This window comes from Bidens hawaiensis, unplaced genomic scaffold, assembly GCF_021521415.1.
Source record: "Bidens hawaiensis isolate Kalapana, Puna unplaced genomic scaffold, B.hawaiensis_p1.1 tig00015444_1, whole genome shotgun sequence".
Taxonomy (NCBI): Eukaryota; Viridiplantae; Streptophyta; class Magnoliopsida; order Asterales; family Asteraceae; genus Bidens; species Bidens hawaiensis.
The window spans coordinates 342,061-361,494 of NW_027492376.1; the positions used below are offsets into that span (position 1 = coordinate 342,061).

At 35.3% G+C, this 19,434-nt stretch overlaps 1 protein-coding gene across 1 annotated transcript; it reads right to left on the reverse strand.

Moving 5' to 3' along the window:
- Positions 1-4,652: 4,652 nt before the first annotated feature.
- LOC143549141 (mitochondrial thiamine diphosphate carrier 2-like) lies at positions 4,653-9,549 on the reverse strand. Its single transcript, XM_077040123.1, has 8 exons — positions 9,386-9,549; positions 9,015-9,164; positions 8,345-8,461; positions 7,510-7,621; positions 6,840-6,967; positions 5,290-5,442; positions 5,008-5,151; positions 4,653-4,888 (listed from the first exon to the last, which is right to left on the reverse strand). The coding sequence occupies exons 2-8, from the start codon at positions 9,129-9,131 to the stop codon at positions 4,670-4,672; spliced, it is 990 nt and encodes a 329-aa protein (XP_076896238.1). The 5' UTR covers positions 9,132-9,164; positions 9,386-9,549; the 3' UTR covers positions 4,653-4,669.
- Between the last annotated feature and the right edge of the window lie 9,885 nt (positions 9,550-19,434).

Here is a 19,434-nt window from a genome sequence, read left to right on the forward strand (position 1 = left end):
AGGTCAAGCTCGAAGTCGAGGTTCCAAAATGTTATGAGATAACTCAATGAAATCAAAATAAACTTAACCAAGTGTGTGGTTCTATTAAGAAGAACCTCGACGTCCGTTAAGCGAGTGTTTGATTTTGTCGGTCCAAACTTTTTATAAGATCAAGTTAGATCCAACATACCAAATGTTTTGAGAAAACAAATTAAATTTAGTTTATAAAATAGTTTTAGAGAAAATATGAGATTCGGTGGCTCAAAACACACTAGTGTGTCTTAAGCGAGTGAAATCGGTTTAGTTCGGTCTTGGTTCGATCCTTGACTCGGAATAAAACCGAGGATGGTTGCCACATACCCAATACCATAGAACTTATTAAAATGAACTTGGAAATTATAATGCACTAATCTTTCTTGTAACATATTAATAAATCATTTTAAATATAAAGCATTTAATCAAGAGTTCGGTTTTGGTTCGGTCCTTGACTCGGAATAAAACCGAGGATGGTTTCCATATATCCAATACCATAGAACTCATTAAGATAAACTTAAAAATAATAATTCTCAAATCTTTCATACAATATGCTAACAATAAAGTATTAAACAAAAGTTCGGTTTTGGTTCGGCTCTTGACTCGGGGTGGAACCGAAAATGGTGGCCACATACTCAATACCATTGAACTATTAAAAATGATTTGGAAACTAAAAGTAAGTAAGGACTAAACAATATTGATAAGCATAAACAAAGTTAAAGCATAAACTAAAGCATAAGTTAAGTATGTATCAAGGACTATAATAGTCCTCCATGTAGCCTTGCCTTGTAGCACAACACTTCAACCGACCGTGACCGAAGAAGTGAAAGCCGGAGAAAACAAGGGGTGTATATTATACATATGTTGCAACCTCCAGCTTTAAGTAACAAGAATTAGTTAGAAATAAAGATTAGTATTAGCTTGACCTTGAGAAGTCAAACTATTAAGAACTTGAAGAAAGAATTCTTGGATCTTAGATTGAGAGAGAATTTGGAGAAGAAAGAGCAACCAAAATGGTGCATGGGACATTGATTTTATAGTGGTAGAAGTATAGTTTATTCATATGGGGTTGAATTGCATGTGATTGGTTAAAATGGTCAAACAAGCTTTTGATAATTGACAAAAATAGTCCCTAAAGTTTGTTTTAAGTCGTTTTTCATTATAAAGAGGTGTTTAACGTACTAAAAGGGATGTTTTTTTGACCCGACATTTGTGAAACATAAACGAACATAAAATCCAACATTTTATTAATAACGACGAATTCGAAAGATCAAAACGGGTCGGGTTTTTGATACAAATACAAATGCAAGTTAAACCGAAAAATGACAAATGTTACAAAAATGGTGCAGAGCACATGATGCACATGGAATCGGTCATGGAAGGTGTCGAACCGAGTGGTGAGTCATATCTTCCGCGCCATGCGATGGATAATTTCGGACAATACAAAGTTTGTTGCGATCCGCGGAGCCTTGTAATTATCCAGATATTTTGGTGGTCTTCGCGCTACGCGGCGGGTACTCAATTGACCCATCGCGTTAGGCGGCGTCCTGGAAAAGTAATCATGACATGTGGCATAACTAGGGCTGACTCGAAAAACCTATGCGATGACCTTCCGTTGAGGCAGCCTCGATAAGCGGTCGACTTCCAAGTTAGGTATAAAAAGGAGGTGATCAGGGCATTGTTTCGTCGCTCATTTCTCTCGCTCCCTCTCGTTTTCTTATACAATAGTGTTGGTATAATATATACCACTCGTGGATGCAACGATACCATGTCCGATTGATCTAGACTTTGATACAGGAATCCAAATCTGTGCATGAACAAGGTGGGACTTTGTGTTATCGTGCAAAGTTTCCAATCTCGTGATTATAGTTAAATCCTTTAGATTTATACTAATAAACAACTACATTGTATCAAATTCGTTTGTTAACACCAAGAAGCTCGTAATTTATACACTTTCAAGGTGAGACATTCGAATTTTTGTGCATCTCACATTCGTGTGAGACAACTAGTTTTCCAACATTGTCATTGAGATTTTTAAACATGTATAACTCATGACAAAGTGTAACAGTCTAAATGTTTCAAATAATTTTCAAAAGGTTTTCGTTACAATATAGTGATTAAGTCTTTATAGACTTACGAGATGGTTACCACTGGTATTGTGGGTTTTGTATGCAATACTTATTTATATCCTAACTTATTGGACAAAGGGTTGCCAATAAGTAATATGACCACAGTCAAAGATACGGTCAGTGACAAATACCTTTCGGTAATTTGTAAGCAGACAAATATAAGATATCTTAATATTGTATTATAAAATGTGTCAATTTGACAAATGAATGTATTCACCAGTGTTTCTCGTTGATCAAATGTTTTTGAACATGTTTTAGGTGACTTGTTGTGAAGAAATAGAACCAATGCTACAGGGCACTCTAACTTAAATAAGTGGTTTGTCACTAGAATAAAGATATATTTTCTTTTTGTAAATTAGGGTTTCTCTCTGTAAAACTATGGTTTGTATAAATATGGGTTTTATCCCTTGTTTATGAAATAAGGATCACGATGTTTAAATTCTGATAAAAATTTTCTAACTACAATCCAGATGAAATTTTCGCTGTCAAATCTTTTAATAAACACTGGTACAGCTGCTCGCGTTCGCGACCCCTCTCGGGGTAAGGGGTTGTGACATCATGAGTAACAGTATTATACATACAACATAGAAAATCGAGTATCCCAAATACCATATATTGTAATGCTCCAACGGTACTATAATAAAGTAAGGGTCTTTCATAGGAACTCCAAAATACAGAGAAAGTTTCAACTCGGAGAAAGGGAGTAGATAGAGGCTTGCATTGTGCTAAGCCATTACATTGAATAAGCTTTGATAAATAAAGTTGCTTAGATAAGTGTAAAGTGTTATGAGAAAGGTGGCATGCACCCACGGTAGCTCAGTTGTTGAATCACCTAGATACAAAGTCGGAGACCTAGCAAATAAGAATATTTCAACGTATAAACTAACTTAAAAAATGACTAAATATCAACAAAAAGCAGATCATGAAGTAACAGAACATACCAAGTAATGTCAAGTGTCAAAACATATGTAGAAAGCTTGGAAAACCAAGCTCTCAGAACACATTATGGCCTCTTTATAGAATTAGTTGTAATTATCATTCCGTTAAAGCCATGTAATGGTTAATGCCCCAAATTAGGCATTTTCCGTCACATCGTCACCTTTTTAGTCAAAAACTTGTGTAATGGATGATGCTCCTTTAATGATTACCGATCCAAGACACATTTATTATAAAAATGTTCATGCCCTTATAACGCCCCAAATGCCTCGGGGATGGTGTGGGGACTTTATGCCTTTATCCATCCATATAATACATTTATAATGCCCCATTACACATGGCCTAAGTAGATAGAATATATCTGTTATACTGTAATTCATATACAAAAAATCAATTTTTAGTTAGTTGGTATTAAATCAATTGATTAATGAAAGAAAGATCATCTTGTGAATATTGATCTCCCTCTCTTTAGTTACTATAAAGGGCTTTCTTCTATAGCAAGCAAACATGAAGAAATTTAGGTCGATCATAAGGTTTGTATGTGCTACCCAACGCCCTTAAACTTATAAAACTAGCTAGTCTTGTTTGATCCCACCTTAACAGCATTCCCCAATATCTAACATATTTAAAAATCCAACTATCAAAATGATCATCAAATAAAATCCTCAAGTTCTTAGATGTTTATATAAACCTTTAAATAGAGACGTTTAAGTTTATAAAAGTCCACTCTCACAGTCTCACAAACCTTAACCTCTACAACCACCAAAGCACGCACTCTATAGTAAATGGTCCTTGGTCTCCTCGCTCATGACTCGCATATGCTTTATTCACCTCTAATGGTGGATGATCTTATGTGCATCATTGTAATGTGTCACGTCATTGTAATGTGTCATTAGTAGATGCACGTTTTGAGAATGAATGAATCTTACAACATGATTTGGGTGTTGTGCAATGGATTAGATGTAAAAGATAGTATTTCGTGACCAAACTACATCACGACTATTGATTGTATTAATCGAAAACAAAGACCACACTCTCTATTAGGGTTTACACAATTTATATAGCAAAACAAGCATGACCCACTACTGCTACAAGAACATAAACTAAGAAAAACACACAAACTAGTAAACTGTAAACATACCCATGAACTAGGCCCACTACTTTGACACCATTAAAACAAAACATGTGATTACGTAGACAAACTATTGCTGATTCGTATCCATGCCCAAACATAACCAACAATAATAACCTTACAATGGGGTCTCCTCTCTTGGTTAAATTACACGGATTGAGCTCACTTTCATCGCTGACTCTGTAAACGTTGATGTGAGGTAACACCCGTCGAACTAAGTATTGCAAGAGTTATATGCGGAGTAGCTTTGATCCCGTAGGTCACACTCCATGTTGCAATAAAACACTTGTTAATAAGCTTGATTCAGACTTCTCTAATTCAGCTTCTGATCTATGACACCAAACAGCAGTATTAACCGGTTTAAATTTTTTATCTACTCTCCTGACTGTATAGTTAGTTATATGCTACATGTTTATAGGAACTCGTTTTACAAATGCATACATACATGACAAAATTATAATCAAGTTAAAATAGATTCCACCCAATCAGATGTATATTCGTATGCAACAAACGTTACGGCCCCAGCAGGTGCAGCCTTCACAATGGAAGGCACGATCCCCTTGTAAAGTCCGGCCCAGCCCTCCTTTTGCATTATTCGCTTAAGTGCATCATACATGTTTCTATAAGCATGAGTCTCAAGCCGAGCCCCATATCTTGGATGTCTTTGCAATCCTTCAATCTGTAAATACACAGCCAGTAAAATGAAACCGTGGGTCAAAACTCAAGTTGACCCTTTTATAATATTTGTTGCAAATGCAGAATCTGTAGATGTTGATATCAAAACTGTAAAAGTTTTACCTGAAACCGCTTCTTCACAACATCAAGGGGATGACAAACAGCCTTAGCACATGATCCAGCAGCAAGCCCACATACAAAAAGCTGAAAACTTGACAAAGATTCTTCGTTTAGTGATGAATCTGCAGACAAACGTGCATTCCAGGCCTAAAACAATAAATCAAGTTGCCTCAGATATTATACAAATTATTTTTTATCTTTTTCAAATGCAAAGAAAACATTTTCATGTTTTCTTAGCCAGGATAGTAGGAAACAAATAATAGAAAGAGAGAAATAATGTAATACCATGGTCCAACGTTTAAAGGTGTCGTATGTACCAAACTGCAAACCAGCATAAGGAACAATCTCAACTAGAGTAGGTGATAATCCAGCATACAACCCACGAAAACCCCGGGTTTTCATAATGTCAACAAATGCAGACCTCATGTTTGGGTATACCTGCATAGATAGAAGATTCAGTTGTGAGAAATAAACTATAAAAAAGTTCAAGATAATTGATACAATTGTGATTTCGAATGATGTGAAAAGATTAAATTAACTATAATATGATTTAAGACTCCAGAGGAAGTATTTGAACACGTGAAAAACTTCCACAAATGAAGCTATCAACATCAACACATAAAATTTTCAGGCATCGACTGTGAACAAGTGTAAATCAAGCAAATACTGCATCAGAAAATGCTCAAAAAACACACCCATTGTTCCGAAATAAATGCCCACAAAGAAAAGGCACACTTGCAACTTTTAGTAAGAGGAACTTCAGTTCTAACGGTTTAAGATAATATTGACTTGCAAACTATGAACTAAAGATAGGGAATGTAATTAATCGCTAAATGAAAACTAATTAAATTGTGTATTTCTGATAACGAACAGTGAACCATTTCAGGACAAATCATCATTACGAGATTCAATGTCAAGATGAGAACATAAAATATATAAAAGAAAATAAAAATAAAATAAAATCATTACCTCAAAAGAACTCCAAAAATATATTCTTTTATCAAACACTAAATAGGCATATTACTAAATCAGGTTTCTAGGTGAAAATATAACAAAAAAAATGTGTACCATAAATTAAGGGTCTAAACCAGCCAAGCTGAGTCTAGCCCGAGCTCGGCTCATTAAACTTGCAAAAGCTTGTGCTTGAGCTCAGCTCATTTCAAGTTCTATTTATTAGCTAGAGCTTAGCTCATGATTAGTTTTTTAAGCTATAGCTCGGCTAGGGCTCAGCTCATTCATTATTTGTTAACTAATTCATATACACTTATAATTATTTTTAATATACATTTTAATCATGATTTTATATAGTGTTATTTAGTTATTTTATCATAATTTTATATGTAAAATTAATTATTATAAAATTATATACATAATACATCAAATATAAATCATATAAATAGTAGTCTCGTTAGGCCCGCAAGCCAGCTTGTGCTCAATTGGTGAAGCTCAAACTCACTCGTATATTAAACAAGCTTAGTTTTAGACTCGAGCTTAGGCTCAGGCACGTTTAACCTCGGCAATTCGAGCTTCTAGCGAGAGCCGATCTCAAGTAACTCACGAATGTTTTGGTTCATACCTCTACCATAATAATTTGAATGATAAAAGCAATACAACTAAAAACATAACCCCACTATTCACATTTTACTACAAATAGCATCCGATAATTAACACTTGCATCATGGGTTTGTCTCATATACATTTAGAATGTTCATTATTTCAAAGAAGTGAAATAAAGCATATGGAGCTACAAATTTTGAGTTTAACTAAGTTATCCTTCTGCAATTGATAAATGTAATATGTAATTATAGCATTTTTGTATGTTTCTATGATCATACCTTTGGCTCCCCTTGTGAAGCTAAAATGGTCCGTAGTAGATCAAACGGGTAGGACCCAACTGTAGCAGCGCACCCGGCTAGGGCCCCACTCATGAAAGACAAGTACGGACTTAAATGAATATGATCTTCTGCATGACAAATAGATACATACTTTGAAGGTGTAGAAAAAAAAAATCAAAGATAAAAAAAAATCAATAGGAATATAAATTTCATGTTTACCAAGTTTCATATCCCAAACTGCATCAATTCAATCTAGTCTAGATTTAGCACTATCATACATTCATTGCCATCCAATGAGTTAAATGACAAAAGATAATCACATTATTAGCCTTTTAACTATGATTAATCAAATAACTTGTGCCTCAATACTTTCATAATATAGTATTATAACTTACGCGTCAAGAAAAATTAGTGAGGCAATACCAATTTCATACAGTAAGCATCGTTAAACTCAACAACCTTGAAAGTCGTAAACACTTAATCGCTCATAAAATCCAGTGTCAATCTAATTAAACTCTGGTAACATATGAGCCCTACCTTAGACAATAACAAAATCCTATAAACTGACGGCTAAATCTTTAACCAGTCAGACAAGAAGGGTACAGACAAAAAAATGTTTAGGTAAATAAAAAAAATGAACACTGTTTCAAATATTCAAATTAATGTATACCCGATTTTGAGGAACCAGAAGCAAATGTCTTCACTTTATGTAACACCGCGAACTGTATGGCAGTGTATGGCATGACCATTAAAAGTGCTGGAACATTACCACGCCAAAATCCCTGAAAAAACCATGTCAAGCATAAGAAGAAATGAAGAATATAAAGAAACATAAAACTTGTTAAAAGATCAAAAAAAAATTGTAGAACTTATAAACTGTAGCATAAGATGCGGCTCACATTTAGATAAGATGCATGGTAAAAGTAAGTTAGGTACATAAAGTTGGCATAGCCAATACAAACATATGAAAATTATTTTGTAATGTAAAATTATAAAACAAAATCATTCCTACAAATAATAAATATTTAACTATAAATCGTGCAGCCAAACACAAGAAAAAATAGAGTGCAAATTGCCTTATCCTCGCAGAGTTCTGAGAACAAAATCCTTTTTATGCATTAGCATACTCAAGGTACAAGAGTTGAGAATACTTTAGCTTATTATTTGAAGTTCAAAAGTATGAGACACAAAACTGATTTATAAGACCATGTATCTGGCAAAACAATCAACTGCAGGAAATCATCAAACTTCAGTATAACAAGATGTCGACTACTGTAAACAATAATTGGAGATATGTATAATTTCTTAAGAAATCATTTACAAAACAGCAAGCAGTGAACTAACGTACATAAGTCATAACTACCCCCCCCCCCTTTTCTTTCTTTCGGCCTCCACGAAACCATATAGCAACAATCATATAAGCAATTACTTTCTAAAACTTGAATGATCATCTAAAGCATTGAAGTTACATAAAAGCATCCAGAGTACTAGTATAAAACCCGTACCAAAAAGCCTTCTTCTCTAAAGATATCTTTGGATGCTTGAACCATTCCAGTATATTTTGAGGTGCCATATAAATTTTTGCTAAGCAATGCAAACGAAGTAGTTGGTTCCAGTTGAACCTGAATATATCACCAACAGCTTTTATGTTTTCAGTTTAACTTGATCTCATATATCAGCTAAAAATAGAGCACAGCAATTTTTCATAAGAGAAAAAAAAATCAACATCGAAATAGCTTAAAGCTAAAACATATGCTGCTGAAAAAGAAATCAGAATCTACAATAAGCAACCCATAATCAGTTGACTAGAATAAATTTAATATCTATTTTCCAAAGTCAATTCAGTTGAGTAAATAAATTTAATGTCTATTGTCATTATGTAATGAAATCAAGAACGCTTGCTCTAGCATAACTGTCGCTAACAAAATTCCAAATTTTACATTATGCTACTACAGATAAAGTTAGCATAAAAGCAACATATGCCTGAACAAAGTAGCTTAAACTTGAATCTCAGTCGAATCATTTATTACAAGAATAATAATATGAACTGTCATACTTTATCATCCCTTATTATTCCCAGAATAACAATTATACTTATTCTACAAACTAATAAAACATATAGCTTTACAGGTAGCACAAATAAGTTCTGCAAGTAGCATTAAACAAAAAGTAGACCTGGAAGCGGATTTTAATAACATCTAGTGGCGAAGTAACCGTGCGAGATATAGCTCCGGATAGCGAACCGGCCGTGGCATTAATAAAAGCGGTTTTAAGTTGCCCTGGCTCTTCCATCTCCCCAAATATCAGCAAACCTTATGCTAAAGCCTAAATAAATAATAAAAACATTAAAATAATTACAAGTTGCAGCAATTATATTCATATTCATATGAGAATTGACATAAAGTTCTGAATGGAACGTAATAGAATTGGAGGTTGCAGCGGTTATATGGATATGAAAATTAGGTTGATTGTATAAGGAATGAAAGAGAATCGAATTGAAGAGGTTGATGATAATAATATTAATAATAAGAGGTTGAATTGGATACCTGAGAAAGAAGAGCAGGGCGGCAACCGCCATTAATTAATTATTAGAAGTCAGTCGGAATTGGCCGGAGATGCCAACGGCAGCAACGCAATTGGAAGACAGACAACTTTTTGAGAGAAAAAGAGGTCGGTCCGATTCGCCTGCCTCCGCGTCAATGCCGTAAATTTGTCTTGGGTTGGTTTCACGGGACACCATTTGGTATTTATAAATAATAATAATTATTATTATTATTATTATTATTATTATTATTATTATTATTTTATAATTATTAATGTTAAAATCAAACGGGAAATAAAGGAATACAAGTTGGTAAAAGAAAAGAAGGATACGTAGTAATTTACAAAAAAAAGTAAGTTAAAGTTTGACTGTTATATTATTGACACGCAGTTTTTACATATTTTTTTCATTAAATACGTGTAATAGTTTAACCAAGAACACAATTACTATTTGAACTTTTTATATATAAAAGTGAGTTGGTGAATTGATTGGCCAGAAAAACCTGTGATACCACACCCCAAGCCATTGTGCCCGTTAACAGAGTAACGTCTGAAAGGCTCCTTTCTTTTGATGCCAACTGGAATGGTTTGGCCAGCTTTGGCAGACGCTAACACTGTGAGGTGGCAATGGATAACGATTTTTAATAGTAAGTTTTTTGAGTTCTCGATAATCGATGCACATACGAAACGAACCATCCTTCTTTTTCACGAAGAGAACAGGAGCGCCCCAAGGAGAAGAGCTTGGACGAATGAAGCCTTTATCGGAAAGTTCTTCGAGTTGGTTTGATAGTTCTTGCATTTCCGACGGGGCTAGACGATAAGGAGCCTTGGCCACGGGCATCGCACCGGGCACAAGATCGATTTGGAATTCAATCGGACGAACGGGAGGAAGACCGGTAACATCATCGGGAAAGACATCAAGAAAATCACGAACAATAGGAATATATTGGATCTTCCTTTCCTTTTTGTCTTTTGTCACCGAGAGAGCTAAAAACGGAACGTACTTTTGGCGTAAGTACTTTTGCGATTGAGCACACGACATGAGATTTAGCCTTCGAGACGTTGTGTTTCCAAAGACCTTAAGAACCTTGCCGTTGACAAGCGGAATGCGAATGAATTTATCAAAACAAACGACTTTGGCACGGTGCAAAGACAAACAATCCATGCCTACTATGACATCGAAGCTACCCATTTGAATCGGGATGAGATCGATGGAGAATTTATGCTTAGAAAGAATAAGAGAGCAATCGCGGACGACGGAATTGATGGTAATAGAATTTCCATTGGCGACTTCAACAGAGAACGGTCGGGAAAGCTTAGTTCGAGGCATCGCAAGTTTCGACTCAAATTTCAAAGAAATAAAACTTCTATCGGCACCGGTATCAAATAAAATAGAAGCCAAATGATAGTTCACCAAAAACATACCGTTCACAACATCGTTTGCCACTTGAGCTTGATTTGCATTCATCATAAACGCCCGCCCTTGATTACCATGGTTGACTTGATGTGCTTGTTGTGGAGGTGGAGGTGGTGCTTGGATTGTTTGGATGGGTTGGATGAGTGGTGCATTGAGTTGGGGAATTTGGGGTTGGTAAGTTTGAACTTGGTAAGCTTGTGTTTGGTAGTATGGTATGGTTACGGTTTGAGCTTGGTTGGCAAAAGCTAAACGTGGGCAATTTTGGCGGAAATTGTTGGGATCACCACAATTAAAGCAAGCTCGGGGTTGTTGGGGTTGGTTTGATGGGTATGGTGCATAGCGGTTTTGGGCATTTTGGGGAAAGTTTCTTGGTTGGGTTGGTGGGTTAGGTTGGTTGGGTTGGTTTCGTTGGGTGGATCGGCATGTGTTGGAGAAGTGACCAAATCGGTTACAAATTGTACAATGGCGACACGGCGAGTTCGTTGGGTGGTGAAGTTGGCAAGTGTTACATAGTGGGCAGTTACCAATATAAGGTTTTCGGTTTTGGGGAAAAGTTTGGGCTTGTTGTGGTGGTTGAGGTTGGGTGACGGCAAAGTTTCGGTAATTAGTCTTGGGTTTCTTCTTGTTGTTGTTGTTGTTATGTCGGGAGGAGTTGGAGTAGTTTATAGCTTGTGGTGCGGGTTCAATCTTGGCTTGGGGAGCGGGCTCGGTTTTGGCTTTCTCGATTGTTTTCTTGAGGGTTAGGGTACCCTCATTCACATGATTTTCCGATAGCCAACCGGCTAACGTGATGGCTTCCTCAAGGTTCGCGGGTTTGTTGCTCATGACTGAGTCCCGGATTTTCATCGGTAAACCCCCAATATATTTGTCAATTTCACGTTCGGTTGGGGTGACCAAGTGAGGTACAAGAACGCTTAGCTCGTGGAAACGGAGCGAGTAAGCGGCGTTATCACCACCTTCTTGTTTTAGGTCCCAAAATTCTACCTCAAGCTTTTGGAGCTCGTGTTTAGGACAAAATTTTTTCTTCATCAGCGCCTTGAGCTCGGCCCATGGAAGAGCCATGGCCACATCCGTACCTTGGAGGTGCATGACACTACCCCACCATGTTAGGGCGGTTCCCCTAAACATGCTTGAAGCGAAGTTTGTCTTTTTCGCTTCGGGGCATTCGCTGTGTAAAAACACATTCTCCACAGATTCGAACCACTGCAACAACGTAGTCGCACAGTTGGTTCCATAGAATTCGGACGGGTTGGCACTAGTAAATTGTTTAAGCATGTAGGATGCGGGTTTGGGCTCAATAGGTGCAACAACGGGTGCGGGTTGGTTTGCTTGTATTTGGGTTATTAGTTCGGGAATCACAGCGGCCATTTGCTTGGCGATGATGGCGGTCATACGTCGAGTGGAGTTCTTGCGCGGTTGGCGTCTTAGCGGTGGCATGCTAAAAAATTATAAAGAAAATGGGATAAGTTTTTGGGTAAAAAGGAATGAAAATAAAGGTGTATAAAATAAAATAAGATTTCGATTTTTGATTTGTGAATCCTAGAGTTAGTATGGAGAAGATGTTAGTTTTAGATAAAATATAAAACTTTGTTTATAAATAACAAAACCGAAAACAATTGTAAATGGTTTTTTTTTTTTTTTGAGAATTTAAAGCTTAAAAATTTGAGATTTTGAGATTTATAGAGTTGGAAAAATCGTGCATGAACCACCATGACTTGATATTCTAACACTAAAAAGTTTTATAAAACAACATATTGGAGTCTAAACATGTGTACGAACCACCAAAACTTTTTCATGTTTTCGACTCAAATAACGATAATAACAAAATAAATCGAGATACAACGTCATGTCAAAACACTAGTCCACGAAATCACCGTAGTTCTATTGTTTTAACACCGAAAATTAGAATGGCGACCGGAACGCTCGCATTCGACTACTTAAAGCATTGACATTTATAACACGATTTATGGCCTAGAAAACGAGCATTATAACTCAACCATCCCAGGTAAGTAAATCACCTTCGATTCTTGGAATTTTTTTTGTCAAATGGTCATTTTATAATTTCTCGTTTCCTATGATGGCTACAAACCCAAAATAAACGCAACCTTTAAGGGATTTGAAACAACGAGATCCAAGTTAATCTTGTAATCCATAAAACACAATGAAAATCTACTTTTTGCGTTTTAAGGTAAGGATACCTTGGAAATACTATGAAAGTGTGTGTATGTGATCATTTAGGATATTGGTGAATTTTAAACAAGTTAATAAATAAACATGCGATATGAACAATTAGATAGAGTAAACACGTATGAACACACGTATAGGACCCTAAGCATAACAATTCTAGGTCGTTACGTCTAACCACCTATCTTAATTGTCATGGCTCTGATACCAATCTGTCACACCCCGACCAAAGGCGGCGGAACATGCCGGGGTGCAACGATTGCTCATAAGCGCATGACACTATTTAAAGCGACAATATTTAACAAACTCATTTCATTTCACATCATCGAAAATGTCACATAACCAAATATTCATAACTCAAATACAACAAAATGTAACAAAATATAGCAAATCAAATATTGTTCAGTTTTGCTAATATCCTAACGGTATTTGTGACGTTTTCTTCACCGAACTTCATAATCAACCTAGATGCAAACCTGTAACATTTAATAAAATAAAGTTTATCAACACAAAGGTTGGTGAGCAATTCATAAGTTTGAACAATAGATATATAGTATGAAAAGCCACAAAACTAGTATACAAAACCATAAATAATAGCTATAAACTTGGATAAATAGTTATCGCTAACAAGTTAGCGACACCCAACTATAAGGGGTTGCCAAATAGTTTAGGATTTTATAGTTATCGTTAATTGTATTACGTTAACGACACCTTGCCATGAGGGGTTGCCAAATGGTCTAGGATTTATAGTTCCACCATCCAAAAGCGATAAACACATAGTCAAATAAGCATAGAACACCAAATCGAGCAATTATTCAAGTAAGGTATACAACAACGTTTGTGGTTTAAGACCCAAGTATAAAACATTTAGTTTAGATAAGTTGAAATGTCACCCCCAAAATAAAAGATAGAAAACGGGGTATGAAGTTACTCACATTCAAGTAATAAACTTGAAAGATTGATTATTTGGAGATTTGCCGGAACGACGAGTTTAACGTATGAAGCCTAAATAAAAGAAAGACTTGGATTTAGAAAGGTTGTCTTGAAGATCTTTAAATAAAATAATTGTTGCAAAAACTAATCAATTAAAGTTCAAGGTTTAAAATGTAACTATTTAAGAATTTATAATAATAACCCTTTTAAAAAATGTAATTTTGCTCAAAACCGGGTTAAAGTATCTAACCTTAATATTTACTTAACCAATGTTAAGTAATAAGGTGGGGAAAATGCTAAAATGCAACTTCCATTAGGCTAAAGATACTAAAACGGGTTTTTAACGAGTGTTCGGGTTGTCGGTTCGGGTCTTGACAAATGGTCAAACCCAAAGTCAACTTTCCAAAATATTAATTGTTATGAGATAACTCATTAAAACATACTAACACTTAACCAAGTATGTAGATCTATTGTTTAGAACTAACAACGCACGTTAAGCGAGTGTTCGGTTTTGTCGGTCCAAGCTATGTTATGAGATCAAGTTGGATCCAACTATTCCAAGTACTTAAGAAAATAATTAAAATCAGTTTGTAAACTATTTTTTTAAAGAAATATACAAGTCTTGATAACTAAAAACACACTTGTGTGTCTTAAGCGAGTAAAAGTGGGTATAGTTCGGTCTCCATCTCACAAATAGTTCATAGATGGTTTCTACATGCCCAAATATCATAGAACTTGTATATTGGTTTATAAATGATGAAAACTTAAATTTTACAACAAAAAATTAACTACAAGTCTTTTAAGCAAAAGTTTCGGTTTAGTTCGGTTTCCATCTCCAACGAGTTCATAGATGGATTCCATATGCTTAATATCAAAGAACTTGTAAAAATGATTTTTGAAACTCAAATCTAGCAATAAACATGTTTAAACAACTATTTTAACAAAACTAGTAAACAAAAGTTCGGTTTCCAGTTTGGACTAGTTTCGGTTAAACCGAGGTTAGTCTCATACAAACCCACACCATGGAACTTTTAAATAAGATGAACAAACTAAAGGGTTAGAAGTTAGTCATAAGTGATATGTATAATAAGTTATGTGTGTGTAAATATATATCAAGAACACGAAGTCCTCCATGAAGCCTTGCCTTATGACATTCGAAACTTAACCAACCAAAGTCGGTGAAGTAACAAATAAAGGAAACAAGTGGTGTGTATTATATATATGTGGTACCACCATATTCAAGAGTTAGTAATGTTAGATGAACAAGTTAGAATGAAAGACTATAGTTAGTTTGACTTGAGAAGTCAAAACTTCAAGAATACATAAGAAATAACAACCTTGAATCTATGGAGTTTGAGAGAGTTTTTGGAGATGTAGCAAGAGTAAAATGAAGAAGATGGGTGTGTATATATAGGGAAGGAGTGAAGGGTTGGGTATAAAGATTCTTTTATGGTTTGCATAAAAATGGGTATGTTTAAATGGTCAAACAATGCATAATATAAAAAAAATATATTTTATATATTTTTTATATTTTAAATGACAAGATCCAATATTTTATATATTTGAAATGTTCGGGTTACAAACGGGTCGGGTTTACATAGCAAAAGTGACCCGAAATTGACGAATGTCACAATAATTTAGATAATTAATTGATAATTCATTAATAGGATTCAATATACAGAGGTTGCAAGATTCAATATACAAAGATTATCAATTTCAGTTTAGTATAATTGGTTCTAATATTATATTTATGAAATTTATGAATTTCACCAATTGACTTATATTAATATTAAATTTTAGGGATTTAGGAATGAATTACCCATTTGATACAAGAATTCTTTAATTATGGAATTTCTATATTTTATTTAATTATTGTTTATTATTTGATTATGTGACACTCGTCAATTTCAGGTTAACTCCGTTTATCAGAACTCCGTTAATTCAAACTTAATATCACACGAACTGTAACGCATATCTCATTACATTTAGACTAGGGTTTAAATGACGCATGACAATCACTACATAAGTAGTCTTTTGGAATTTCACCGAAACACACACGAGTCGACCCAAACCATTGGTGAACAAACGATAAGTGTAAGGCCCCGTTACCGGTAGCCCTACTTTCGTGTTGGATTTACTCATAGACACAGTTCTAAATATCAGAGTTAATTAAAACCTTTACGCGGAATATAAAACTTTCATAAAACTTTACATAATTCATAACTTGTCTCAAAACATCCTTTGTCTTTCAACATTAAAGCATTAAATTAAAACATCATAAGTCTTCAGATGCCAGATTCTTGTTCAGTGCCATGTGTCTCCTCAAGCGAGCTGCCTCATCCTACTCACCTGCGTGCATACTAAAAGTCAGCTACGCTGAGTGAGTTCTAGTTAATCACATAATCATACAATACATTCTTACGCTTCATACTTAATCTCTTAACTTTCTTTCTTATACACCTAAGTGCTTTTACTTTCATTTTTACTTTCATACTTTCTTTACATTCATAATCATACGTTCATTTTTACCTTCATGCTTTCCTTACATACATATTCATACTTTTAAAGAGCCTTTCGCCCTATAACCTCACAGATATTATAAGGGTCTGGTCCCTAGTTTTCGAATATTAGAAGGGTTCGATTCCCTAACATCACAGATATTATAAGGGTCTGGTCCCTATCATCACAGATATTATAAGGGTCTGGTCCCTTGTTTTCAAATATTAGAAGGGTTCGATTCCCTAACATCACAGATATTATAAGGGTCTGGTCCCTATCATCACAGATATTATAAGGGTATGGTCCCTTGTTTTCGAATATTAGAAGGGTTCGATTCCCTCTTCGTTACCATACAACCATACATCATACCTCGAGTATTATTAGGGCTCGGTACCCTTTTCGTAACCATACATTATACATCATACCTCGAGTATTATCATTTCTTTCTTCTATTATCTCTATCATGTTCATACACATAAACATACATAACATACTTACCTTATACATAGCGTTACAACCTGACAGTACGTGCAATATCCGAAGATCGTTCACGTACTATCAAGCAATCATTCATACATTTCACATTATCCACATAAGGCATACACTTATCTCTTAGGATAAGTGTATTAACAAACATATTGAGTATGCACACAGCCCCGAAAACGTAACACATAAATGGGGCTAGAAACTCACCTGAACACGGTTACGTTCTCCGTTGATCGTAATCCCTTTCTTCAGTTGTGCACGGCTGACTGTATAACAAGTATACATATCAATTTAACTATCACTACTTATAACATCTTTCTAGTCTTAATTACTACCCACAACGAACGGGGGTCCGGGGGCAGCGCCCCTGGCAGCGGGGTCTAGGGGCGGCAGCCCCTAGCAGGGTCCAAGGGGCAGAGCCCCTGGCTGGGGTCGAGCTGCCAGGTCAGCTTGGAAAAATTTTATTTCCATTAACTGTCTTAACACATTTTTCATTATATTTTTAATTTATTTTCTAAACGAACTTGGCTTTAGGCGAAGTTAAACCTCAGGCGAACTTGTCATCAGGCGAAGTTAAACCTCAGGCGAACTTAGCTTTAGGCGAAGTTAAACCTCAGGCGAACTTAGCTTTAGGCGAAGTTCATCGCTTGAAGGCGAAGTTGCCCAGATGAAGGCGAAGTTGCCCAGATGAAGGCGAAGTTGCCCAGACAGCCTGCTGTTTGGTTTCTGTCCAACATTTCGAGCGATTTTAACACCCCCGCTATGGTTCAATATCACCCACTACGCTTCCCGACCATTTCCGGTCACTTAACACTAAAAAGCTTGGATCTTTAAACTTCAAAGTTCAAGAATCTTACCTTTTTGAGCTTGTTGGATCTTGTTTCCTTGCTTAATCACAACCAACCGCTCTCTCTTCTCTCTCGGATCTCGGCCGCCGGTCGGCTTGTGTATGGGGTGTGTGTGTGTGTGTTGGAAGTGTGAAGGAATAGATGTAAATGAAGATATTTTTGGGTTTAGGGGATATTTATATCCCTTAAATCCCATTCTCATTTAACCCATCTCAATTAATCCAAGTCCCTGATCCGCCCCTACCCGATATTAATAATTAAAAACGCGAAATCACTAACATAACTTTCTTTATTCAACATTATAAATTTTAGGATGTTACAATAAGTATCATAAAGAAGTTGATAATTATGTGTTACGTTTATGTGCTACTTGGTGTTTACTTGCATAATGTTAATTCATGTGGAAAATAAACTAACTTGTGCTAGAAATTTATTAACTAGAAGATTAGGGGGTTAAGTGTAATATATTAATATTATAATCAGGTTATTACACAACCCTAATCCCCCTCCCTCCCACATACGATCGATCTTTTCCCCCCTCCCTCTCTTGGCAGCCGTGAGCTACACACACACATACAATCTATTTTCAAGCTTGTTTTGAAGGATTCAAGGTGCTAGATAGGTAATTAACATCTCATTTAATCAGTCCATGTGTTTAATTAGGCCATTGAAGGTGTTAATCAAAACCCTAAATCTTGAAAGTGATGATTTAAGATGAGTTAGGGTTTAATTATGTGTTTGTTGATGATTGCTAGTGAATTGATAACTAGTTATCTTGTGGTTGATTGTTAATTACATGTTTGTTGAAATTGAACTTTGAAGTAAAACCCTAATTGTGTGTGTAAAGTGAAATTGAGATGCATGGTTGGTGAATTATGCATCTAGAGGGTTGTGTGTATGAGTTATAGTTCATAGGTTAATGATATGTTGACTTTTGATGAAAACTGATGTTGGACAGATTATTGAATTCGTGTTTAAATGACTGTAACTCGATGTTAATTACATGTTCTGAAGTTATTTTTGATTCTATGATGTAGTAGGTTGAGTCTAGTTTCTAAAGAGTCCAAATTTGTAATTTTTGAACGTGTAAAAGTTAGTTTTTATTATTTTACAAATCTCTTGTGCAAGTCTGATTCGGGAAGCCTGATGGTAAGATTTTTTGCGACTAAGATATCTCATAAACGACAAGACCAAATGGGTTGGTTCCACTTCTAGAAGTTAATATTTTGAGTTAGGAATCTAACCTAATTGGTCTTGCATTAATTGGATTTTTCATTTAATGGGAATAACAAATAACATTCTGTTGCGCATGATAATGATTGCTGTGTGTTTGCTGTGATGTTTTAATCATTGTGATAAAATATATATGATAAAATATAAGAAAAATATTTTTAGAAACCTAACTCACGTGTGCTTCTGTGATGATTTTTTGTGATTTATTTGACATGTTAGAATTTATTAAATAGAGTAATCTTATCGAGTGAAAATCTGCCTGGACAATTTAGCTGCTGAATTACTTGAATTATCAAGAAAAGTGCATAACTGATTGATGTTTGCTATGTTTTGACCAAATTGCCCTTGTGGGGGATATTTGCTAGTAATGTACAATGTAAATACTTTACACTTAAGTATTTGTTCACACATGTAACGTATCACCAACGTGTTTGTCGAGTCGCACTTATTTCAC

What these genes read in the sequence shown, in the direction of transcription:
- LOC143549141 (XM_077040123.1), bottom strand. Translation starts at nt 9,131, where the DNA reads ATGGAAGAGCCAGGGCAACTTAAAACCGCTTTTATTAATGCCACGGCC. An exon ending in TTATTAAAATCCGCTTCCAG is followed by an intron (nt 8,462 to 9,014) that starts GTCTACTTTTTG and finishes TGATATATTCAG; the next exon opens with GTTCAACTGGAACCAACTAC. An exon ending in TTCTGGTTCCTCAAAATCGG is followed by an intron (nt 6,968 to 7,509) that starts GTATACATTAAT and finishes TTTGTCATGCAG; the next exon opens with AAGATCATATTCATTTAAGT.